The sequence below is a fragment of the Acipenser ruthenus genome, chromosome 29 (assembly GCF_902713425.1).
Source record: "Acipenser ruthenus chromosome 29, fAciRut3.2 maternal haplotype, whole genome shotgun sequence".
NCBI lineage: Eukaryota > Metazoa > Chordata > Actinopteri > Acipenseriformes > Acipenseridae > Acipenser > Acipenser ruthenus.
The window spans coordinates 7107124-7133983 of record NC_081217.1 but is presented as its reverse complement, the minus strand read 5'-3'; the positions used below and the strand labels follow the sequence as shown (position 1 = coordinate 7133983).

General features: G+C 41.3%; 1 protein-coding gene across 3 annotated transcripts in view; it reads left to right on the top strand.

The window, feature by feature from the left end:
• The window catches only part of LOC117428131 (protein CBFA2T2-like), a 28356-nt gene extending 1713 nt beyond the window's left edge, over positions 1-26643 (top strand). Inside the window, exons 1-11 of one of the 3 annotated variants that reach the window (XM_034046802.3) lie at positions 10432-10726; positions 18224-18367; positions 18723-18964; positions 19557-19646; positions 21417-21598; positions 21746-21999; positions 22907-23043; positions 23610-23790; positions 25128-25184; positions 25773-25963; positions 26140-26643. In XM_034046802.3, coding sequence (XP_033902693.3) covers positions 18250-18367; positions 18723-18964; positions 19557-19646; positions 21417-21598; positions 21746-21999; positions 22907-23043; positions 23610-23790; positions 25128-25184; positions 25773-25963; positions 26140-26427 — 1740 coding nt within the window. In that variant the 5' untranslated portion in view covers positions 10432-10726; positions 18224-18249 and the 3' untranslated portion in view covers positions 26428-26643. Of the gene's footprint in view, positions 1-10431; positions 10727-18223; positions 18368-18722; positions 18965-19556; positions 19647-21416; positions 21599-21745; positions 22000-22906; positions 23044-23609; positions 23791-25127; positions 25185-25772; positions 25964-26139 lie in introns of those variants that run through there. The other 2 variants (XM_034907769.2, XM_034907770.2) reach the window with 2 other exon arrangements.
• The last annotated feature ends 217 nt before the right edge of the window (positions 26644-26860 follow it).

The window sequence follows — 26860 nt, the reverse complement described above, 5'->3', positions numbered from 1 at the left end:
TTAATTATGGCCAGGGGTCATCAGCAGCAGAAAGGACCAGTACCTACCTTATACACCCCCTTAAATACCTAGCTAATATTTATGTATGTTTTGCCTTGCTCAAAATCATCAGTCTTACTGTAACATAAAGCATTCTTAATCCCCAAACTGTATTACGTTCCATACAATACATTTACACATTCCTGGTCTAATCCAGTTTGCTGTAGCTGAGTTTTTCTCCTTAAATAAGAAGGACACACAGTGTGCATTTTAGGGGTGTTAGTTTTCATTTAATTTCCTAAACGTTTTAGGTTTGTTATTAAACATGATTAAAGGTTTGTTTGTAACTAATCAGAAAAGCCATCGTAAGACATCCTCTATCACTGTTTATATGGAAAAGACTGTTAAGTAATATAGAATATGCACTTTGACAAACATGTAAATTTGGTCTGCATATTTACGGTTTAATGTTTATACACTTGGATAGCATTTAAATGTTTCAATTGTAAACTAATAACACCCCCGTGCATTTTTTTATCCAGTTGTTTTTACACCACATTTTAAACAGCAACTTACCCAACCAGAAGGGTTCCTTCAGTTTGCCTTGCTGGCACATTCGTGTGCGGTAAATCATTTTCAGTGTTGTTCAGGCATTTGACTACTCTTGGCGTGTTTTTTTTTTTTGAAAACGAGGTGGCTTCCAAAAGCCTGGGTTTTGGAAAAAGAGGAAATTACAAGGTCCTGCAGGATCACATTAACACTCTAATTGGGTTTGGCTCCACTGTGGCTTCTCAGAGTTGCCAGAAAGCCCCTTTGTCGCGTGTGAGAATTTCATCATGTGTTGGGAACGGTTGCCTTCAAGCGCTGAAGGTTTCATGACTAACCATACAGCTCATTCCAAACTCCTGCTGGAGATAACACCTGTTTAACTTTATTAAGGGTCATTCAGGTTGCACAGATAGCTGAATGAGTGGATCATTTGTTGAAAAGAAGGATCTATTTTAAACAACAATAACATTTTAATAATGAATTTTATAATAATTTTTGTATTGCTGGCTGTAATTCATTTGAAAAAAGTAATGGTAGTGTGGTTTTTACTCTGTGGTATACACCCTCATTTCAAACTAGCTTACGTTAAAATTGCGATCATTTTATAAAATGTATACCACTTCCAAAAAGTCTGAATCAGGTGACCACTTTCCCTGGGTGCTGTCTCCCTCCCTTCCCTGGGTGCTATCTCCCTCCCTGGATGCTGTCTCTGTGCTTACACTGCAACTCTAATACAGTTTTGACAGTCCGTTAGCTATTTGTATTCGCTGACCCAGTCAAGGGTCAAATCCATGGTTAGGGTCGTGCTATATTGGGACCTCAGCACACAGTGTAGCAGGAGTATTGGCACAGCTTCACCTCCCACCAATCCTGTATTACGAAGATTCATCTGTCCAAGCAACATTGGGACCAGGCCCTGTTGGAAACCTACAGGCAGGAGGTAGCTCCCATTATAAAGTGGTGGAGCAGGATGGATATTCTCTGTGTTCTCTATGTGAGAAGTTGAAGGAAATCAGAAGGAGAATGTATTGTCCCTGGTGTGCTGATTAGAAGCAAACCCTGAAGCAGTTGACTGCAGGCCTGCACAGCTGGTTTGTGTTGTTGCCTGCACAGCAGTGGAGGGAGGTGGGAGCTTGTCCAGATGTGCCCTTCTTCCTCTCTCACAGGCATTTATTATTGTAGTTACAGTCTAGGGGAACTGTGATGGTCTTGCCCCTTTGCCCCATCGGCGACGCAATTTTGCTACCACTTCATAGAAAGGAGTCATGCCATTTAATATTAAAGTGTTATTTTGGGATTAAACCTGAAAAAATATCTCCAAAGGAAATTCCCCTGATAAACTTTACCATCATAAAAAATATAGCAAAGTGTAATTAATGCATAGTGAACGCACGGTGAATCCTATGTAAGCATTGTAAAGCATATTAAAAAAAAAACATGGTAAACCATAGTTAAATTTGGTAAATGCATGGTATAACCACGGGAAAACGTATACGTGCTTTACATATAACACAAGCTGCATTTTTACAAAGCAGTGATTGAGCTTTACTTGAAACTAGAAGCAAGCCCATTGAATTTCTGGGGTTGAATTTCACTCTGTTTGTGAGAGGTTGGAATGGGAACAAAAGAACCAGTCAACAGCCCAAAGCTAAATATAATCTTTTGCAAGCCTGAAAAGACATGCTTGAAGACTTCTTCAAAAGAAAACAGAAAGGGGCTTAGTAATACACCCAGCCCCCACACTCTCTTCATTAAAGGTACTTTTTCCTCTCTTTTCAAACAAAGACAATGGTTTAGAATTGCATCACAGTCCTTTTCCAAAGCTTTCTTATGGTTGTCCTCACTGCTACAGTCAGGATCGCAGCTTCAGGGCAGTTGTCAGCACCCAGTGTTTTATGTGGGGTGTATATATATGTGTATATATATATATATATATATATATATATATATATATATATATATATATATATACATACATACTGCCTTGTTTAGACTGGAAAGTGCACTGAAAATGGCCCAGCTGTGGGATCTGAGTTTAAAAAAACATCACAACTTTAAATCTACTTTAACATAACTGCATTCTTCATTGTAATAGTTTGAGATTGATGACCCTGGTGTGTAAAGTGACCTGTGTGTGTTTGACTCGATTTAAAGAAATATGGCATAGGAGAGGTGTTACAGGGTTTGAAAATGTTTCTTGGAACTACAGTAAATTCATCAGGGAAAGGGCATGAGACCACTTATACACACTCCACATGTTTGGCTCCTGTGCTCAGTAATTCACGTCACAATGCTGACTCTGTGTTGAAACCACAATGGTGTAAATTTCAAACCCCTCTGATTTATAAACCCTTGGTTTGTACTGGTAACTGGCCCTCCACGTGGCAATATGCTAACCTATTTATACAGCGTGCTTGTGTCCGTTGTTGCTTAGTCACAGCAGGAACAGTTCTCCACATTAAAGCACAAAGGGGGAAGTGGGGATTCTTGGTTATGACCCCTCTGGTCCCAAGGCAAGTGCTATTCTGACGGAACAGAACAACTGGCTCAGCAAGAAGCAATGATACACAAGCTGCATGCTATCACTGAGTTCATGGTGGCTTTTTGCCATGACAACACTGTTCTGGAAATGTAATGTAAGGTCAGAAGCTGTAAGATCACCATGGCAGCAAGAATGTGGCTCACAAATGAAAATGTTTTATGTTCAGAAAATATCATTATGTAGGGAGAGGAGATGTTTGAAAATAAACTCTTTCGATTTTGTAAGTTGCTCAAAATTCCTAGTTCCCTTTGATTTGAAGAAGCAATTGTTGTGAAAATTATTAAGTGCTTGCAGAAGTTTGGCACAGGATCCATTTTTTCCCCTCAGACTCCAGTCTGGCTGTTGATAAAATTAGATTATCTGAGCAGGAATAAAGAGATGAAACAAGATGAAATGTTGCTGAACATGGGATAGATACTTGACTCACAAAATTGCTTTGCCAGAAAGAGCAGCCTTATCTGGAAACCTATCATTGAGTCCTTGAACAGACCTACAGGCTGTGTCTTGCTGCCCAGGTGTTCTCAGTGTAAACTGTAAAGGAGACATCTGTATAAACAGGTGTGGCCCATCACAGAACTGCCAGCAGCACAACACAGCTGTGAAGGCTTAAAGGGGAAAAGATCTGGGTTTTACTGTTGTCACCTGGAACAGAAAAAACGAACACAAGTAATCTTTTTTTTTTTTTTTTCTGTGGTGAAATGAAGTTGTCTTTCTGTAGGTGTCAGCCCTTTTAAAGACTATATTAAGGCTATAAGGCACCTATATTAAAAATCTTTCAGTTCTGTATAATAACATTCTTCCCTGCTTTTTTTTCAGAATAGACAGACCATTTGATTTGAGATTTATATATTCTTGTCATCTCACTAACCCTGTAGGCCTTAAAAACATGTTCGGTCCCAATAATAAAGCATACAAACAGTTCACATTTTGTACTAGCAGTGTATTAGACTGTTATGATTAATAATTTATCAGGAATTGATTATCAACCGGTAAGAATATTTGTTATAATTATGATATTCTAATTAAAGATGTAGATTGGTATCTTCTTTTAAGAAACGTCAGTAACAGTCAGTTCTTCTTTGATAAGCATTTTTACCAGCAAAATCCTATGAGAATTCCTTGGTGTCTTTTTTTTTCTACATTCATCCAATGTTTAGCATTCTGAGTGCAGTCTATCAGAAAGTAGGCCTTGTTGTTTACATTCTCTAGAGTTAGCTTCAGCTTTAGGCTACAGCCTTCCTGCTGCATCTGTGGGGCTGAGCAGTGAAGTTCTAAAGGTTTGGTGGTTACTATAAGCAGGTTGTGCCATTAAGCTGAGTGTAGCCCAGTGGTGATAGCCTCCTAATCAGAATCCACTAAGACCATGTCTTGACAGTGCTGTGATTTAGTTTCATGCTAGTTAATGGTCTAGTGCTGCAGTGACTTTCAGGACTAATTTTATCCACAATTTCACCGTGCACCAGCCTTGCAGTTCAAAAGCATTCTCGAGTGGCCAAACACTTTTTGTTTGTTTGCCTGTAAAATCATTATGTAAACACAATACCAGGGACCAAATCGTAAGGAAATAATGGGAGAGCTATGAAAATAAGTCTTTTGCTCTTTCAAAGCAGGAATGCAAATATATTTATCTGCATATCTAAAAAGCTTGTTTGCTGAACTTTGAGGTGCCTTTGATGTGCTGAGATTGGACTGTATATCTGCATGTTATTTTCATAAAAAAAAGTGCTTTATAGAGTTTGCTCACATTACAAGAAACTTGACCAACTTGTGCTGGTATGCAGGATTGTTATTTTAGGAAGAGGAGCTGTATTTACTGGTATCAGTTTCTTTAACTGGAAAATTAAGGAAAGATTTAGCATCCTTTATTTGTTTTTTTTATCCATTAAACTGAAGAGGAGGGGGAGCACAGCCATGGACTTGGCTTTCGCTAGTGGAAAAATTTAGCAAAACAGCCAAGTGAGTGTGTGACTCTCTTTGGGTCTATTAAAAACTCAAACTCTCTCTCTCTTATATACACACACACACACACACACACACACACAGAGACAGACGCACATAAACCCCATCCATTCCCTCAAGTGTAACGAGAGATCTGACGGTTTTCCATGGGTGAGTAGGCGGTTCAGGTCTTACTTTAAACTAATCGCTCCCAGCAGTGCTAGATAGCCAGACTCGCTGGAGCCATGGGCTGGGGGGTTTGGAATGCCAACACAGGCTCAATGCCTGCCTTTCTTCCAGAGGGAAGGAGAAGGAGGAGGGAATGGGGGCGAGGGGAGCTTCATTTGTTACGGAACTGATGGGGCGATTGACAAGCAATGCACAATGAAAGTCATAAGGTTTCTATTGCATTGAGAAGCCCCAGTAGGTGTTTAATGACTGGAAGATGGATTTTGAATGAGGGGAAATAAAAGGCAGCCAGGGCACAGAGGGCAATGGAAATTGAGTGGGGGGTGGTCGGAGGGGCTTTCTATTGAAGTTAAGAGGCTGTATGATGAAGAAATCTCAGTTGTGTTAATTGTAAGAGCCTCAGACCCAGCCAGTGTTGCGTCCAACCACTTAATATCAGTTTTTTCCTTTGCTATTCCGATGGGAATCATTCATTGTAATTTACAGTATCACTACAAATTCATAAGCAATTCAGATTTTTTTCCACAAATAATTGAAACCACTGCAGTGAAAGTGTATTGTCTTTAATGTAGTTTTATAATCCAGCTTCATTGAAATTCAACGTCTCTCCTCCGCTGTTTGTACCAGTTTAGTGTATATTGCCTGCAGTTGTTTTCATTTATGGGGTTGAGGGGCTACAGTACTACTTGCACTGGAAGTCTGCAGGCTTAAAAAATAAATTACTCTCACCACAAATGACTCACCGTTTAGGAAATGTTTGCCAGCATTCCAATGATCCTTCTTTAGTCATGCAAATGGGTTTATTCAAATTAAGCCGCAGTCTTTAGCAAATTGCTGTTTTAGGCAGCAAGACCCATTGTCATCTCGGACAAGGGAGACTCCTATTCCATTGCTTTTCATTTAGTCAATGTTGGTGAAACCGATATTCATGGTGTTGATGTAATGCTTGTTTTGTAGTCTATATCGCACCCCCAGCCTGGCTCTAGAGACAAACCATTTAAAACATGTAACTGTACTTAATTGCTGTGTGATTCCTTATGCGTGTTAATTAAACCTTCTGGAGATGCATTTCTGAGCTATAGTGTGGTCTCATAGGCTAGGACATCCAAAGGCAATAAACAAATGTCTTAAGTAACACTATATTGAATAGAGTATGAAATCAATCAAGACCTTGTACCAACATTCAGAGTCATTCAGCACCAATCATTAGAAACTATCAGTTGTGGCTGGCTTTACACCAAACATACACAAAGATGTGAAACTGTGACAACAGATTTCTCATGTGTCTTTGGGAAGACAGTGTCTGCACTTAATATTATGAAGTTGACCAGACTGAACTGAGAATGAATAAGACCCCCCCCCCCCCATGCAGCTGGATGGACAGCTGCATCCTGGGTTGCTTTAGTCTGATGAACTGCATTGGAATGTCAGATTGTGATAATTTCCCTTCTCCAGAGCGATTGCCTTGCTTCCACTGAGCTGGAAGAAGCGGTGATGAGGTTCTGCTGTGTTTCTTCATCTAGAAAGCACCGCCATCCTGGTCTGTTTTCAATAAGCAGAGCAGACCTGGTTGTTTCGACCCAAGAGCAGTCATTTTCATTTTTCTGTTTATTTTTCTAAAAGTAGACGGCTCTGAGAGGGAGCATGAATGGAAACAGATGTGCTGGCTTTGCTGGTATACCTCATTTTCTAAACCAGAGGTTTGCTTGCTTTTGTTTAATTCCATACAGCTTGCGTTGTATTATGTATTTTTTTTAAAAAAAGCAGAGTACTCCAGATTTAGTTGAAGTTTTAAAGGAGGCTCACTAATTTTACAGCTTGATCCTGCTAGTTCTCAGTTTCACAGATGGGTGGCACTAGGAGGTCAATTGATTTGTCTCTTATGGGTATTTAGATCCGCCACTGTTTTTTAGTTTATTAAAATAGACCCCACTATGGTATTCACTGTTATGTTCAGAAACAGCTGGTAGCAAATGACAGAACTAATGAATAGAAACTCCTCCTTTTTAAGCCAGTTAAGTACATAACATGATAAAGCCATCAGTTAATGCGTTTTTCAAAGATTCTAGCAACTAAGCAGCTTTGCAGTGTTTAGTTCATTTGGAGCCCTCTTTACAAAAAGGCTAATTAACATTAAGTAATTAATATAGCTATACCTCAGCAATCTAGAAAATACTATGTGACCTTTCTTAGACTGCCATAGCTTTCTGCAATGCTGAAATGGTTATTAAAGGGCTCTTTGATCAGTGGACTTGGAGTCCTCGGATAGAATTGATTTTTAGCTGCAGATGTGTGTCAGCCCCTTCTGGGATGGGGGAAGGGAAACACCATTGGGGAATCGGCAAAGGCAGTACAACCTTCCCCTACAAACAATGACACAAGCCTCTCTTTGCATGAACACAAAACCTAGCACCACACTCCTGCATTCCCAGTAGCTCCAGTGGCTCCTCCAACATTTGGAATTGTCTCTTTCCAGCACTACTCACTGTTCCCTTCAAAACCACTATAACTAATGCATTAATGTGGACACAACATAGAGCAATGTACTTCGCAGGGCAGACAACCGTTTCAAAGAGGTTGGAGGTCAAACTCAAATAACATTTGAATATGGTGACCAGCAGCAAACCAGTGCCAACTTGAATTTGGTGAAGCTTTTATTCCCTTACATAAACACTAATCAGATTTAAAAATATATTTATGTTGTATAACTCATATTATAACTATAAAATTAGTTATTTTCTTTAGTATAGGTATAGAATCATATAAAATAAAATCCTATGTAATTTTGGGTAAGAAATGTATTGGGATTCATGCACCAATATACTATGCAATCCTATAAAGGACTATTAGAATTTTTTTTGGAATTTCTTATGGTTGTTGATACCTTCGTAAAAGCATACAGTCAGACTTCTCTAAGCATGTTTAAGACCGTCTGTCTATAAAATGATCTTTGTCATGGCTGTTTTTCTAATTTGCAACACTTCATTATAAAAGCTACCCTCGTAGGAAATCACAGCTCGAGTATGTCAGGAATAGCAATGTCATTGCCTCCGGCTTCGAGAGAAGCCCCGAATGAAGGGACTCAAGTGCTGTCAAGTGCGTTTGGGCAATCAGGAGAGTGTGTCAGGGCTGTGATTGCACTGCAGACAGAGGGGATCACAGGCATAGAAACACACAATGACACTCTGCCCGAGCTGTCTGTGCGTGCACTTCGGTGTGTTTCTGTGCAATCCAGGTCCAGCAGATGCAATGGGTCTCCCTGGCACAGATGTCCGGCAGAAGCTATGGGATCAAGTGGTCAACCCTGCTTCTTGTGTCTCTAGGATACATCTCCTCCCTGGACGGCCAGCCACACAGCCTTTCAAAAACATTAATATTTTGAATCCATTTAATCCATTTGTGTACCCCCGCAATATGCTGAACCAGATTCTGGAGTTTAAAGGGATCAGTAATCTGCACAGAACTTGGGGCAGTAGATGCAGATAGATGCTGTTTATTGTGGATGAATTGGTGTTTTGGGGGGTTAAAACACACACTAAATCATTGACACCCAGTAGTTGTCCTTTATCTAGATCTGTGTACAGTACAAGCAATATATCTTTGTAACATATAGGTACAGTTAACATACCGAGCATTGGCTAAGCCAGTTAAATAATAATATTCAAGCCATTACCCAATGCTTACAGTATTAAATGAAAATAATCAATGTATTCCATGATTCATAATCTATCTTAAAGACCTATTGTGTGAAACATCCTAGATAATTTTGTGGTGATATTGTAAAGATTAGCTGTGTTGGCTGTCTCATTAACGAATCATACATGCACAGGTTTGTTAATCTACTACACTGCAGGGGTTTATGTGTACTTTATGCAATGCGTACAAAAGCCACGTTTCACACAATCCTCCTCTCAAGCTGCACCTCGCATCCTGATCGTAAGCTTCGGAGTACGATGATCCCAAATCCACTTGGATCAGGATAACTCACAACTTCATCAAGATACTGGAATCCCAGTCCATGGCAGGCTTTTTCAATGTGTCTAGTGAGAGAAGTGTAACCCCCTAACAATGAAGGGGTCTCACTTTATTACAGTGGGGGTTTTTATCGCTGCTGGAATTCACTGCTATTGATGCCAGTTATGCACCTGTGACTTTAAACATGGTTAGATCTTCAGTAATGCTAAAAGAAACAAAGTTAAGGTAGACTTAACAACAAGGCTTTCTTAACTCCAAGACGTCACCGTTGAATAAAGAGATTAATAGTGCTGATGCATACATATTGTATGGAGCAAAACCACCAAGCTAACAAATAGCAGGAAGCATGTTAAGTTACAATAAGGGTTGCTTTTAATCCAGAGTTAAAACAAGCTGGGCTACAGTAGTGCCAGAGTTATGGATGAGATGAAACAAAGCCTTTCGAGGCAAACTATACCACATTGAAGAAACTCAGGCTTAACCGGCAGGAGATAAACAAGAGATCAGCTTAGCAAGATAAGATTCTGGAAGTAAAGAACTGATACCATGTTAAAAACCACAGCAGGACATTTAGATTCCAGAATCATTATTAAAGAATGTTACACAGGCTGCATGATGCAATAGCTTACTGTTAATATTTTTATTACCAAGTATGAAGAAAAAATATATATTGCACCTTGAAGTTGACATGATTGCTTTCTGACTGTTTTGGAAAGGGGAGTTATCGGCTTAAATGTACTATGATTTTTCAAATGTGGTGCAACTTTTCGAAGGATAAATTAGCTTTGTTGTCCCAAAGTAAAAAAAATAAGCTTTTGAGTAGAATAATTTAATGTTCCTATTTACGCTTTCATTTTCCAGTATCTTCATAACTTGTATTTCCCACTGCAAATACAGTAACATTGTATCCACTGTAAGAAGACTGTAATAAGTAAATCAAAAACTCCGAAGCCCTCAATTACATGTCGTGCTTGAGGCGCACACAATCTCTAAGGAGGGATTTCAAACCGATTTATATAAAAATTTAAAAAAATGACCACGGGTGTTGGTGATGATTGGAACAATTTGGCTTGGCTTTTGTTTTGTTTGTGTGTGCCAGAGCAATTAGTTATGTTAATTACCAGGCTGTCGGTAAATACATTAAACAGATTAGCAGCAGATTGGCTGGGATCCATGGAGGGGGGTGTGGCTTGGGTGACATCAGCCTGGCAGGCAGCCCTTGGAAATAGAGAAACGAGAGAGAGAGCGAGAGAGAGAGAGAGCTGGTCTGCTTGGATATCCCTTTCCATCTGGGACCCATCTGTGTTTCCCTGGATTCGGACAAGACGCTCAGACAGCGAGGAGCTTGCATATGTGGGAGAGCAGACACATGTCTGACATATGAAGGTGTGGAGAGAGAGAGAAAAAGCAGCAAGAAACGGCTGGATTATAGTAATACTAGGAAAGAAGAGAGGATAGAAGGAGGGGTGCATCTATTCCCATCCCAACAGAAGACCATTATAGCAGAAATATTTCAAGATTTCTCACTTTGTTTTTCTTTGCTTCGGCATCCAGGTAAGGGCTTTTTTTCTGACAAGACTGTATGTTATTAAAAGCTTCATAAGCTCAGCATGTGCTTGTTCAGTTGGTTTTAGGTTCTATTTCTAGTCCAAAAAGGAGGCTTATAGTATTAGCTTAAACCCATTTCAGGTCATTTCAACAAAATGTTCCTGTATTTGGTTTTATATGATGGTGACAATTGTCGATGCAAACATTGCTGTAGCTTTCTTGTTTCCTCTATTAAGCTCATCATCAAAGTAGACCCATCTTTGTCTTTTAAATCAAACCCATAATGAATAAACCCAGATGAGGACCATGTTGTCAGATTCACATTTGCATGATGAGGTTTCAGTGACATGTAAATGCTAAAATCATTTCTGAAATAAACGCAATAAAAATAATTTGCATTAATGTCCGTCATGTTTGATTGGCATCTGCGGGTGCCACATTTATGAATTGCTTGGTTTATTAGTCTCCGCTGTGCCAGTTTAAACCCTGTTGGTTTCCTGTGAACCGATTTTAATGAACAAGCTGATGAAAGATATTGTCAAAAAATATAACACTGACAGAAGAGTGAAAAGAGAATCAAATGTCAAAATGACACATAATAATGAGCCCCATTTAGCATCTGCTAAATTACTAATAATAATAATTAATTTGAAAAATAATATATAAATTGCTCTGTGTTAGCACACTGATATCCAGATCAAGTGGACTGAACCTGATCTGCCAGCAGCAATGCATAAACTATGGGGATGCTGAGCTAGTTTACATTTGAATGTTTACTGCTATATCCTTTCGAACCATCATGTTTTTGTCCATGGTCAATACATGGTCATCAATGGACCAACAAACTTTATTATTGAAAATGGCACAAGAATGACAGCTTGCAGCTTTTTGCTGTAGTGGTAGATTGTTGCATCATAGATAAACCACACCAATCTGAAGAAAGTATGTACAGAAGATCAATTAGATGAGAACTGGCAGTATCTGCTTATGTTAGCTAATCTTATTTGCGCTCTTTATTCAATCACAATTATTGGTTATGGGACAGAGGGGAGAGTTATTTCTATAAGTTTGCTCAGCAGATGTGATGATGGTCTGACTGCAATATTAAATGTGTCAGGATTCAGACAGTCACTGAAGGTTCTCTGTAATCCTACCTGGTAGTGTCCTTCCTCACAGGCTGTACAAGCCATGCTCTTTGTGGTATAACAGCAGTTTCGTTGGTGAAATCAGTTATCAGATATGACCTCCGTGGTGGATATTTATCTTGGCTGTGCAACACGCTTGGGATAATATAGCTGCCAGCATCGCCCGAGGCAGAATTCCAAGGTAAACCCCTTCTCTCTCGGTCGCTAAGTATTTAACCAGTGAAAGTCTGGGAACTTCCCTATCCTTAATTAGAAATAAATAAGTATTAAAATGTTTTAAACCCATTTTACCATATATATATATTTTTATACAGTTCCATTGTGTGGTTCGAATCTACAGTAATGGTTTATATATTATTCCTGTTAGCCCTTATTGCAGCTTTTAATGGCTTGACGAAGCACCCAGTAATGACTGCCTCCCACAGCTCCATTGTTCTGGATCAGGGGTTCCCCTGCTGTGTGTATCCATGTCTAGTAATTCACTAGAAGAGAAGCCCTTTTTCAGGTTTGGCTTTACCTACATTGCAAAACAATGGCACATTATTGCAATAGTCATTAGATCATCAGATCAGTTATATTTTTTAAAGCAAATGTTGATGTTGTGCGCAATTGAATTTTGCTCACTAGCAGGAATTAACCCTTTAACCTCCTGCTGTGTGTGACATTTTATTTCCAGGTGCAAGCAACAACAGTGAAATGTAACCACGCAGCAAAGCCTCCTACATTTACCGTGACAGATTGTGCACAAATGAACGATGGCATGCATTAGCAACAGTGGTAGGGACCAGCGTGCTGTATTGGAAACAGATGGGTCCCGGTTCAGGGTGGGGGACTAGGTGAAAAGAGTTAGTTCTGAGGATCATAAAGTACTACATTATAATAAAGCTCCATCATCTATCTTCAAGAGGCTGGTTTCTGAGTCTCTGTGTGCCTGGTTTATATGGCCTTGGAGTTAATCACCCTGACAACGGCCTCCTGCAGAGCTCTCATTATCTAATGCCCTGCTTTGTTGTTTCTCATTGTCTGCCACTTTACTGTGAAGCTGTTCTTGCTCACCTGGCCATTGCTTAAGCGACTGATCATTAGCCGCTAATCATCTGTAGCACATTAAAAGACGAATCCCTGCTTTGGGTCAGTCTTTGAGTATGTTTGTGATGCGTATAATGCTTTAACAATTACTCGATTGTAATCCTGTACCATATGAACTAACATAGAGGGCAGCAGAGAATCTTAACTCACGTTTACAAAATGTAAAAATAGAACATTTTCTAAACACTCTAACCTTAAAAGAATATTTTGAAAAGTATTTCAATAGTGTGAGCTGAAGAACAACACATTGCTTGTGGAGCCTTTATTATAACATTTTTAGTTTTACACTGGAGCTTAATAAATCTGCTCCTTGGTCTGTTATATGTCTGTGGTTTTTCTGTTCTACATTTGTGACAATACCAACAGGGGTAATCTGGTCATTAAGTAGAGAAGGTGTTTATCTTGGGATCTAGTCCAATTGGAATATTTTAGCCTAAAGCAAAGCCGGTGACTACAGCCAAGATAAATATCCACCCTGGAGGTCACATTGATAAATGATTCAAGGCAATGAGTCCTTCTGGTTTGAGCTTGGGAGACGAAGCCAAAACACCTTGATTTCACTCTCTGACCAGCTGTGCAGCCTAGGTGCAAATTCATTTATCTTCCATGTGTGCCAGTTAGAGAAAATACGTTTGTGCTGTGGTGCCTTGCTGAGTATATTCAAACACAATATAGTCTTATTTATTGGCATACTTAATGCTACTCAGGGTAAGTAGCTGTACTTAATAGAGAAGAATTGAATGGTGACTCTTTAAATAAACACTAAGCCAATGAGCAGCACAGCATTAAGCCAGACAAGGCTGTATTCAGAAAGCATTAGCACCTGATGAATGCACTTACCACATTACTTTGTGAATACTGTCCACAGTATGTTGAAAGTGCTGGTGAATAATAGAAAGGGCTTCTAACTTCTAAAATGTTGCAGATCATTTTGATCTTGAACTGGGATCAAACTGCTGTTCAGCTTCATGGTGTATAGATTAGAACAATTGACAGACGGAGAACGTTGATTTTCTTTTTTATATATATCATTTCAGCAACAGCACATCTTGCAAAGCGCACACTCGTAGGAAATGGCAGGGAGGAATTAGTTGGAGAAATATTTCCTTGCAGGAATAACAACTAATTGTATGTGCCTGACCCATAGTTAATCCCTTCAGTCTGATTGGCAGTGACTAGAGGCTACCTGTTCAAAGTGGACAGCACTGGCTACAATGCATTTCATTCACCTGTAATGAAAGACAACCTATAGAAAGATTTTGTTGTTCACTGTCATTGCAAACTTTTAGTTAAATGTTTACTAGGAAGGAAGCTCAGCTTATGCAAAAGCAGTAGACAGGAATACTGTAAATGAAAAGCAACGCTTTGACCGGAACAATGTATTTTTGAATTTTCCACTCACCCTTATAATGTGCTGTTTTGAAAGCCAAATGTAATTCATTCAACTAAGACAACCGACACATTTGGGGGAAAGTTGACAAGAAAAGAAAAAATGGGTAAAGTAAACTGATTCTACTCTAGCCTGTTGCTGTGCTGTAAGCCAGTGGAGTAGAATGATTTGTACTGAAGCGGGGGAGGGGACGTGGGTTAGGAACAGATGTTTTCTATTGTCAGTGCATGTGGACAGGCAGAGACCAGGTGCACTTATTGTTAGCGCCGGACTCCATTCTCTCTGCCTTGTACTGTGTCTCGTGTACCCTGCCCCCCCTTCTTCTCCCTTCTTCCCCCAACACATTGTCTCTCCCCTGGATAAGAATTTGAAGCCTTCTGTCTCTTTTCTCTGTCACAGGTGACTGTTGGAGACCCCAGCTGGCAAGCTTTTGCCCGATTACATCCATATGGTAGAGAGCACAGGGAGTGGGGTGGGGGTGTATCAGCAGTACTGACTGCAGAAGAGCGGTTGATTATTTAACCCATTATTGGCCCTGGTCTTGAAGAGCAATTGTACTTTTGAATAATAGTAAGAATTGGATTATGACTGGTTTTAAAAAAAAGTCTGCTCAATCTAATAAACCCAAAAGGATAAAGATTCATTCATTTTTATATAATCATGTACTCGTACTTAAAATACACAACCTCAATCAACTGCAAGGGAAAATAAATCTGCTCCTTTTCCTGTAGCTGACAACATTGGTCAATGATATAAAGCCATTTCTCTAACGCATGAATAGCATCGATTCCTTGAGATCACTGGCGTTTACATGGACGCTTTTTATAGTTTGGTTGGGTTGCGGATAATGTCAGCCAGACGCTTGGCAGGAGACGTCCTTTTTGCTGACAGATCCACAAGCTGCCACTCAACTTGACTGATAACCAAGGGCAACGGGACCCCGAGGTCATTGATATCCATCTCAGATTGTTCTTTTCCACTGAATAAATCAGAACAGACTCTTGGGCTGTGCACCAATCCCCCTGTGCTTCTTTTCATGGTCGCGTTTAAACGATGGGAGTTTAAAACACCAACGTTGTTTGCACAGGGGCAACACAGGGTTCCGTACTGGAGTGAGAAAAAAAAGGCATCTTTCATATTGAAAACAAAGAGGGAGCAGACTTACCTGAGCTGTCTCCCAGCTGTGTGTCAACACATTCATTCCACACAGCTACTGGAACCACATGCTACACCGGAGCCGTCCCTGGAGGTTGCTACCAAATATATACACAGCACAGGTTTACTATGCCTTTTGAAAATCTTTTTAAACACAATTTACCTTGTCACTTCTGCTTTTGTACTGTGTGGAATAACACAATATGAACTCTTATTACAAACAACAGATAACGTGTGGCTGAACCCCAAGATTCAATTGTAATTATTAGAATGTTAGCATTACCTGTAAAGGTAGCAGTGCCATAATTACAGTTTAATCAGGTACTGCCGTAATTCTGTTAAATAAAGAAGAGCACAATCTTGTTTTAGCCTGGCTCATCTTTTGGCATTGATCAACAACAACTGAAGTCTTAAGTTGTGGTTTTGCAATATGGGATTTCAGCCAGTAGCAGGCTAAGTTTTATTTATTTTTGAATTGCTAAGCCTTGCGCTCTTTTTCCCCTCCACAATGATGTTTACTCTGTATTAATCAGAAACAGCTGGTGCGCAGAGGAGCTGGCTAGATTGGTAAAAATGCTATTCTAAATCAATATTTATCCAAGGTGGACACAGAATTGGGTCAGTCTCTCATAGTTGGCAGCATTTATTTAAACCATCCTCATAGATAGATCTTATTCCATTTCAGCATCTGGTATTGACATCGTTCATGGATTGCTAGAGAATACTTCCTTTAGTAATTCTGTTTTGCACTCCTCGTTGCTGTTTGAATACACTCCTGAAGTCAACTTGGGTCATGTACACAAACAGTCAATTGTGTTTGAAAACTGACACAGCAGACTCTGCAGCACTGCCCTATCTGAAATGCAAAGCAGGTGGGAAGATGGGAGGAAACCCTCTGGCTCCGGTGCAGTACGCTCCACATGACTGTGAAAAGGCAAGAGCCAGCAATTGCAAACGAGCTGGGACGCAGATGGATGAGCCGGAAAGCTGTCAAAATTCTCCTCATGCGACGCTGAGGCACAATGTCCACCACCGCTCAACCTTTGAAACGCACGGGTGGATAACCGCCATCCGAGACGGGCCAGTGCGAGGAGCAAGCGGCTCCACCAGGGAGAGGGAGCGAATGCAGAACGCCTCCCCGTGGCGGAGTGTTGGGTCAAGGGGACCTGAAGGTCGGGTGCAGTGCCTCTCCAACTGCCTTGTTAATTAACTGTGGGGCACTTCTACTGTGAAGGAACATTTGAATCGTGTAATGGACAGTTAAAAGCCATGTGGACCATATTGCACTGTATTTTATTGTGTGCAGAATTAATATATAGATAAAGGCCGACTGTAATTGGACTTGATTTAGATCATTCCTATAGATAAGTTGTTTTTTTAATATTAGTGATTCATCTATGTGAAAGATTGTATATAGGAGAGAACCACTAGGATGTAAACCCTTAGCATTTTTCAGTGGCTGAATTGAAATTGCAGACCATCTGCATGAAGCTTCTGTTTAACATATACTTGTGTAAAAGGTCTGTGCAAATGCTGTGCAGGTCTTGTGCAGTCAGCTTCCAGGTGCTCCATGAAAGACAATCCGCAATACAATACCTAATGATTTGTTGAAACGTATGTCACTGAATTGAAGTTTCTTTAGTATTTCTAAGTTGCTTAGTAGGAAAGATACAATGTGCTCATCTGCGTATCTGCTACAATATGGTTGGAGACGAAATGCTGCAGTGCAACTGTTCATATTCCATCAGCTGTTTAGAAAAGGATATTAAAGAAAGGATTGTGTTTCTGCAAGATAATGTTGCTGCTAAGAAAAGTGTATTACTAGTATTTTTAGTGTATTATTGGCAGTATTTTTAAACCAAGACCAGACTGACGGCCCATCATCTTAAGCAATACTCTATAGAAGACCTCTATTCACACAATGGGTTAGCACTTCCTAAGAACATTTGCAATGTGTTTCTTGTGCTCAGGGCAAGACAGCATCTGGCTGATTCAGAGAGCGGACTTGAAGACCCAGAATGGTGTATTTTACACAATCGCTGCTACATGAAGGGTCTTGGTTTCAACTATAAGGGGCTTCTGCTGCAAAAATGATCAGACAATCTGTATGGGGAAATAGTTGGCGCTCCTTCAAGCTGATTGCTGAGTGTTTTGTGGTTACGATGGTTTCTGATTGCTTTAGTGCCACTGTTTACTCGCTTCCCATTATCTGAACCACTAACCACAGAGCAGCTTTTCTTCATTACCACAGTCGGGGCTTGGTCTTCACCTGTCTTTACTGCAACCCCGTTGTGGACAAGTGATATTTCTGGCCCCTTCAATTTCAGCGTGATGCGATTTCAGTGTTTGTATTGAGTGTGTCTGTTTGTGTGAGAAATTATACCAAGGTGGCAAACCAAATGATCATACTGTGCCTAATAATGCTGTAATTATCCTATGGGCAAAAACAGATTGTTTTCACTCTGTCTGTAAATGAATGTGTCCTATATAGAAATGTAAAATACTGTATTGTGAATTAATTCACACAAGCATTGGGTATAATAGAGTAAAATACAACAGATGAATGATATTTCGGTGTTGCTTTGAACCTCTTGAAGTTATGTATGAAATAACTAGTGTAGTGCCCAGGTCAGGGCCAGTTTATAGTCTACTTGTGTATCTGCTGCTTTGATTTCAAAGATTGATACCAGGGTTAACCGGAGCTCTCGCTCTGCTTTCTCACAGACAGTGGAGAGAAGAAGAACCCTGCAATGCCCGGTTCTCCTGTGGAGGTCAAAGTCCACTCCCGATCCATACCCTCCGCAATGCCACCCCTGCCACCCATCAACCCCAGCGGGCCCAGGCCAGCGTCCTTCTCCTCCACAGCACGTAAGTGTCTCGGGGACTGCCTGTGTGGTGCGCTGCAAAGGGTTGTTTTACTACTTTGTGCCCTTTCAGTTAACAACCGGAGTAGAGTATTGCAGCGGAATTCTACAGGGCATTTATTGAAAAAACATAATTAAAGAAATGCTTAATTTAGTCTTGCCACAAATGTAAACGTGATATAGCCACAAGGCGTGACATTCATTTTTGGTTTGAGTTTAAAATGTGTTTTTCAATATGGAAATACGTAAAAACCAGTGTATAGCTGAAACCCATTGCCGATTTTCCTTATCGAGATAAATATATATTTTTTGTGTTTGCATGGTTTAAATTCGTTCACCGTTTGCTTTGTTCCTGGCAGTGACCAATGGGATCAACCACTCCCCTCCCACGCTGAACGGAGTGCCCTCCCCTCCTCAGAGGTTCAGTAACGGACCTTCATCCTCTTCCTCCTCCTCACTGGCCAATCAGCAGCTCCCTGCCACCTGCGGAGCCCGGCAGCTGAGCAAGCTGAAACGTTTCCTCACCACGCTGCAGCAGTTTGGCAATGACATCTCACCAGAGATCGGGGAGAGTGTCCGCAACCTGGTGCTGGCACTCGTGGTGAGCACAGGCCTTCCAGCCCCCTAGATGGGCTCTTCTGTTCAACAACAGTAATAAGTAGAAACGGGTCAAATATTTTTTTGTCCAGTGCAACGTTTACACTGAACTGCTAAATCATTAAACAGTACAAGTTGAACGACTGCAGTTAATGTTATGTGTTTAATTCTGGTTTTTAATATTGGAGCTATATTACCTGAATTCCATCAACACATAGTTTTATACGGACCTATGTTAGAAAAATGTATGTTGTTTGCTGTTTTGTAATAAGTGCTACTCAGGACTTAACTTAAACAGCAAACAAATATTATTTTACTAAGATAATCATATCCCACATAATGATTTTTGATTTGATATAAAATAATAACTAAAATAAACAAGAAAATAAATGCTGCCAGTGGGACAGTATAATTATCTAAGTTTTTTTTTTTTCATTTGATCTAAAACGAGGCTGCTGTGTTTACTTCTTCAGCAGTGTTTCATCTGACCGTGTTTGTTGGCTAACGCTCACTAATCCAAGGCATATTGTTTTAGTTTAGTTTCTAGAAATGTGTCACATTACACTGAACACCGTTTCTGTGCTGCTTCCCTGTAGAATTCCACGGTTACGATAGAAGAATTCCACGGCAGACTTCAAGAAGCAACCAATTTTCCACTCCGGCCCTTTGTGATCCCCTTTTTAAAGGTACGACTCTGCTCTAGAGGGGGGACCTTGAAGCCAAACTAACAGAACAAAACCAGCAACTAAAAAGACTGGGTTACAAGCCCAAGGAATGGTAGTCATTAAATGTTAAACCCAGCCCAACACCAAGGATATAATATTCTCTGAGGTGCATAGATTAATGGCTATCTTAAATTCGGCAGCTTGCTCAGATACATTGAAACATAGTTGAATATTTATATGGAGTGCCGATGCCACTGAACCCACACTGATGTACGCTGTCTTTCGATTCAGTGTATTATTTATTAGGTTCTTGCTCTGCATTCCAGTGTGAAGCCCTTTCTCAGCGTCTTGCTCCAAAAGCTCGGAAGTGTGATACATGACTATAAAGCCGTCGTTTTCTTTAAGAGGGCACAAAGCCATGTGGAATCCATATCGCATTAATGCAGGCATTCAGCTTCAAGGGCGCCTTAAAACTTGCTTCCGCCCGCGGAAGACGGCTAAATGACAAGCAGCATATGCAAGGAGGCATTAACTGGAGAACGAGGAAGTGGGTGTAATTATGCACACTGGGGCCTGCTTTTCATTATGCCATCATCCGTATCCTCTCAGCTCAAGCCTGCAGTATGTCACAAATTGAAGCTGGAAGAGAATAAAAAAACAACAACCCACCAACGATATTTTATGTGAACAGAATTAATGAGTTGCTTGGACGCACAGTGGCTGTTCCCTCAGGAGTCTTGCATGCAGTGTGCTTTATTTATTCATACTGTAACTTAAAACATTGTGGAGGCGTCAAGAGAAAAGTACGCCACCTAAATGGTCCAGAACCAAACCTTTTAATAACCCTATGTGCCAGAGGAAAGAACTGTAAGCACTTTAGTTTAGAGATCAGATAGATGTGGTAAATATAAATATAAATTTCATTTACAGTAATCCGTCGCGGTGGGACCAGAGTAAGGGCGGATATGTAAAAAGTCAGATAAATGAATCCTGTTTTAAATACCATTATACACAGCTGTAACAATAGTATATTCACACAATTATTGTTTTGAGATTCAGCTTTTATTGGGGAGCTCTCCTAAATCCCTTGTTTAGAAAGATACAGGGTTTTAATGCTTGTGACAGGTTAGCCGTCTGCCGTGTGGGTGCGTGCATTTGCTGCTGAGTGACAGGCAGGAGATTGAGACGGAGGTTAAAGTTGATACGCCCCACAGGCAAACAGGATTTATTTACATATCAACACACTGAACAGCTCATGTGACACTATCAGCAATGGGAGCGCACAGAGCACATACAACACAGTGTACGAAAACGTTGATTTACGATCTCCTGAACTAAACTTTAATGTTCAATAATAAAGTAACGTTGCTGAAGAGCTTGATCATGGTGGATAAACAGTTAGGGCGGATACGCAACAGATTACTGTATAACACTATTATAACATGTTGGAGTACAAACTGATATCAAAAGTGCATTGTAATTGGGATTATTTCGAATTATAATCTACAACTGTTATTAGCATAACAAGTAACATGTTTATAGACTGTATATACTCTTAGCGGATCACTAAATGTAAGTGTATATACTTACTTACTTTTAGCGGATCCCTAAATGTAAGTGTTTCCTTTATAATTTGGATATTACTGGTATTTTAATGCAATTTCCATTTAATGCAATTTCTTCGGGGTGCGGTAAACTAAGCCTAGTGGGCATACTCCGCTGGAACGAATGCAGAATCCAATTTGGCTGGCATGATCCAAGAGATTCACTCCTATGTGTTTCCACCTGCAGGCTAACCTGCCCCTCCTACAGAGGGAGCTCCTGCACTGTGCCCGGGCTGCCAAACAGACCCCAGCGCAGTACCTGTCCCAGCATGAGCACCTGCTGCTCAGCACCACCATGGCCTCCCCCCCTGACTCCTCGGAGCTGCTGCTGGAGACCAACGAGAACGGCAAGAGACGCAGCCCTGACAGGTGAGGCCAGATCCCACTACTCCATTGATCCCACTGCCTTTAGAAACAGCCGTTTTAAAATTGTGTAAGGAATTATCTTTTGTTATAAATGACATCTCGTGTCAGCTGAAGCCTGGTGTTAACAGTGGGTTTTTGTTTCTTGTTCAGAGGTAAAGAGAACGGGTTTCATGAGCGGGTACCTGTCGCCATGGAGCCCCCGGCCAAACGCATCTGCACAATCAGCCCTGCCCCCCGCCACAGCCCCGCCCTGCCGGTGCCCCTCCCACTGAACACTCAGCACCACCCCACACCTCCCCCCCTGCAGCACTACGCCCTGGAGGACGTCACCGGCCCGCACAACTACCGGGACCCCCAGCGCCTCCTAGAGGTCCGAGACGTCAAAGAGCGGCCACGCCATCCAGGTAAGAGGGGAGGGGAGGGGAATTTGGGTCTTCAATCCCTGAAAAAGGGGATCTTGTTTCAGAGCCTTTAGGAGTGACCGCAGTGGTTAAAGTATATTTAGTTAGTAAGCCTAGTAAATAATTACTGAAGTTGAAAAATCAAGGGATGGATATTTTATAAATCTCATGCACCCAAACAAAACGAGAAAATATTTCATTTCTATTCTGGCTTGTAGAAAAACAGTTTCACAGTAGGTGAATGGGTAGCAACGCATTTACTAGTTTTAGAAAAGGGCTTTGTGATCAAAAGCACTTTTGTGTCCGCTGCTGTTAGAAACCTCAGCTCAGGAATGAGTGGATGAAACCCAGATTGCAGCTGTTTTCATTAAAGATCTTCAAGCATAGCGTCACATCCACTTATCAGCCCAGACTGCTGCTGAGACGTGGCTGGCATTCTCCAGCCCTGGCGACTCCCTGACGGAATGCCGCCTAGGCTGCTGCTTTCAAAAGAAAATTATGCCAGCTGACTTCCAGATGTTGATTGTCCAACACATTTTATGCCGATCAGTGTCTGTCCTTCATCAAGACCTCCTGGAAAGCTGCAGTCCTTGTGTGGGTCCCTAATTGAGTTATACTGTGCAGGGTAATCGGCTGCACTGTGCAGCCACAGTAGCAGACAATATAGCGGAGCAGTTCTGAGCCCATCCTAGGCACCTGGAGATCCTGGGTGATGAATTCCAGACCAGACCGTTCCAGACAAGCTGTGTATCTTGGCATGAGCAGAGTCTTTGCGACAATAGTGCTGCATCGTGTTATAGGGGGCAGATATCATGAATAAACATCGCTCCTCCTGAGTGTGTAGTTTTTGTTTATTTAACTGACTGAGTTTAAACACTTTTTTTCCCCATTATTGTATTTTTTTTTTCAGGCACAAACGGGGGCTATCGCGAAGAGCCAATGGACCACAGGCTGACAGAGCGAGAGTGGGCGGATGAGTGGAGACACCTCGATCATGTAAGGCCTGTTGTTTTCGCCAAGGGCAGGACAGAACAAGGAGTGCAAAATGTAATTTAACCCCTTAATGACTGCCTGTTTTTTCACTTGTGTTACCCCTGCAACCTTGCATGTTTTAGATGGGGTTTTTTTCCACATGCTGTGTAAACACACATTTGACGTGAGTTTTGCAAACTAGTTTTTGTAACAAATACTTGCTGAAGGGTAGTGTACAGTATCTTGTACACTAACGCAAAGCTATTTCACGTTATCTAATGCTATCTGTGTCTGTTACTAACTTTATCTGTTCTTCGTTTCTGTGTCTACAATTTTGACCAGAATTTTTTTTTCAAAGGTTGTGAAGGTGTCAAGACTGTGGAAAGCTTTGAGTTATTATTATATTAACCATACAAACACAAAACCTGCATCACAAAAAAATATAAAAAAAATAACATTAACCTCCTTATGAATAAAAAATTCACTTGAAACACAGTTTCAGAACACATTAGTTTAGCTTTAAAAATCAGACCCCACGTCTTTCTGGCTGTGACTAGCATCTTGTGTGTTTGCTTCCATCTGTCTGCCAGTCTCTGTGTATCTCACTGTGACTGATGGCCCTCTCTGTGTCCCTCATACAGGTGCTGAACTGCATCGTGGACATGGTGGAGAAGACGCGGCGCTCCATCGCAGTGCTGCGCCGCTGCCAGGAGGCAGACCGCGAGGAGATGCACTACTGGAGGAGGCGTTCCAGTGAGCACGAGGAGGAGAGGAAGAGCACCCCCTCCAAGCAGAGCAGCCCCCGCGGGGGGGGAGACAGCGGTAAGATCCACACAAACACTGTCTCCTATTTCAGGGCTGTCCCAAGCTGACTCTTCCACTCCTGGTCTGTGTTCTAAATTGTGTAATTGAACCAATTAAACCTCAATCCAGACCCTGAAGTTGTTAATTATAATATTTTGCCTGTTAAACCTGGAGTGAAATGGCTCTCCTGGACCATGATTGGACACCCCTCTGCAGTGGCGCAGTTTGTCCCACAGTGGCCCCATGCGAAGCTTGATTCCAGGGCCCCTATTCTTACCAGTAATACTGCGCTATGACACCATGAACAAGGACGCTATTAAATGATTTGCATTTTATTACAGCAATCTGCAAAAAAGAAGTCAGAGACAGTTAGAAAGGAACCTTTCATGCTTTCAAAGTGACAAAGTCTTTAATTCTAGCTGAATAATCCAATTTTCAGCACGATAGATATCTACCCTAGTCCAGTCAAACATCCCTGCAACATTGTAGAAAGTAAATTGTTTTTTTTAATTAATTTCACGTTCAGGCAAGAACAGCTTCTCTCTGCTGACGCTACTGTGACAGACACAGTCAAAAGCAGACGCAAGTCAATAATGCTGAGGTTAGGATACACGTCCAGCAGATTTCACTTGTAGATGTAGTTGAGCATCACAAGAGGACGATACATCGGCTGGAAACGCATTTATTTTAATTTGTTTCCAGGTTCATTCAAACACGCAGCCCTACGTGTGCGTTCTCCTCACATGTCAAAATGAGTTAATGTTTAAATGTCTTACCATTGGTAGCTTAGATTGTGGGTAACTACGTGACACATACTGAAATGAACTTGCGCACGGCTTTAAACCCGACACGTTGTTGTTTATGGTTTGTGGCGTGAAATGGCTAATAAGTCATTAATTCTGGTGCAGACTTGAGGTGAATATAAGTTTTTTTAATACTGAGTCACAACAACAGGGGCCCCTTGCTGTCTGGGGCCCCATGCAATTGCATGAGCTGTGTGTGCCTAAAACTGCCCCTATTTGTATTTAATCGATTTACTCTGCAATTTGCACTCAGTTCAATTAAATTCTACCTACTTCATTTCTTAAAATATAATACCTTGATACAGATACACGTTTATTGTTTTGTAAAAAAAAAAAAAATAATGTTTTGTTAAAATGATTGACTTTCATCCCCTGCTGCCTTCAGTTCAAGACAGCCTGGGCCCTCTAGTGGTCAGCATAGAGATGTGATTAATAATGTGCAATGTAACAAGACAAAAATATTCAATACTAACAAAAAAGGCGTTGAAACAGAACTAAAGTGCATGAACAGTAATGTGCAATGTGTCTAAAGTGTGTATTCTCTTTTCACAGATTCCCAGTTCACACCCCGGTCTGGTTACGTCCCGGATGAGATCTGGAGAAAAGCTGGTAAGAACTTAAATTGCGGTGTATGGCTGCTGTACTGTTCAGGATTAACATTCCCGGAAAAGAGAAATAATACAAATAAATCAAACGTGGATTAGTCAACTGCCGTGGCTCCCTGCTGAGTGCCTCTGACCGCTAAAAGCCCTTTTCAAGCCAAAGGCTCAGAAAGGGGCCTTTGTATAATGAAATGAGAGCGTCTACATCTCCTATAATAAAAAAACATGACAAAAGGAGACTTAGTTAAAATAGGCAACCAGAAATAAAATTCCCTGGGATTATATCAGCTGCCTTGAGTGCACAGGGTTTATCTACAAAATGGCTAAAGCGGGGTAGACAAGTGTGAAATCCTGCTTGGCCAGATTTTCTCTCTTTTTTTTTTTTTTTTTTATTATAACAATGAAAACTGTTCTGTTCTTAAACTGGAAAGAAGTGACCTAAAATGAATGAGATATTTTTGAGTTTTATTCCACAATTATTATTTTTTTTTAAATCAAGCAAGAGTTTTCTAAATCTGGCCCAAAATGTCACGGAGGGGTAATAAATTCAGTGTGTCGCACCGGCTTGTCCTGACGGTAGTTTCTCCCTGTGCAGAGGAGGCGGTGAATGAGGTGAAGCGGCAGGCCATGGGTGAGGTGCAGAAAGCCGTGGCAGAGGCTGAGCAGAAGGCCCTCGAGCTGGTCACTGTGGAGAGAGCCAGGATGGAGAAGACCCTGGCAGAGGCCAAGCGCCAGGCCACCAAGGACGCCATCCAGGTCATCAACGAGCAGGAAGATTCCAGCGAGGTGGGTGTTCGGTAATGCTGCTACCAGAGTCCAGTTCTGTCTGAACTAGATTTCCCTGCTGCATTGTGAAAAAACTAGCCCTCTGTCTCTAGTATATGATGGGTAAGAGAAAAGGGTTCTTTAAACTTTCCTAAAAGGGGTACAGACTGACGTAGCTTTCCTTGTTGTGTTTTCAGAGCTGCTGGAACTGCGGTCGCAAAGCCAGTGAAACCTGCAGCGGCTGCAACGCGGCCCGTTATTGCGGCTCATTCTGTCAGCACAAGGACTGGGAGAGGCACCACCTGATCTGCAGCCCAGGACTCCAGGCGCAACCCAAACCCCCCTCCGCAGTGCCAGGCAGGGCAGCGGGCAAGTTCCCAGACAGCGTGGCTACGGCCAGCCCAGCACTGGAGAAGATCACCACGACCGCCTCCAGGTCATCAACACCTGCCTCTGTCTCAGCCGCAGAGACCAATGGACACTAAGACCCTCCGTGGAGAACTGGAGGGTATCTTTCAAAGCCATTAACTTTTCAACTGTATGTTGTCAATGACACAAACAGAATCCCTTCAAAGCAACTGATCATCCACACCTAAAAAGAGGGACACTTTCTTGGATTTTGGTTGAGACCTTTTGAAAGGTGTCCATTCCCTCCATTGTAATATTGTAATACTAAAAAAAAAAAACAGGGACCTTCTTTTCCTCAATACCCAATCCCATGTTAAATAGCTGATGCGGAATTAGAGGTCAAATGAACAATCCCTTCTAATGAGGAACAGTTGGTTCTCCACCTTTCTTCTGGACTCTGGATTGCTGCCGAGTTATGAGTTACAAGCCCCTGCTGGTGAGAATCCAGACTGCCTGTGGATGTCTTCTAAGCATCAGTCCAGAGCTGCAATTCCTTCTTGAAGCTGCTGG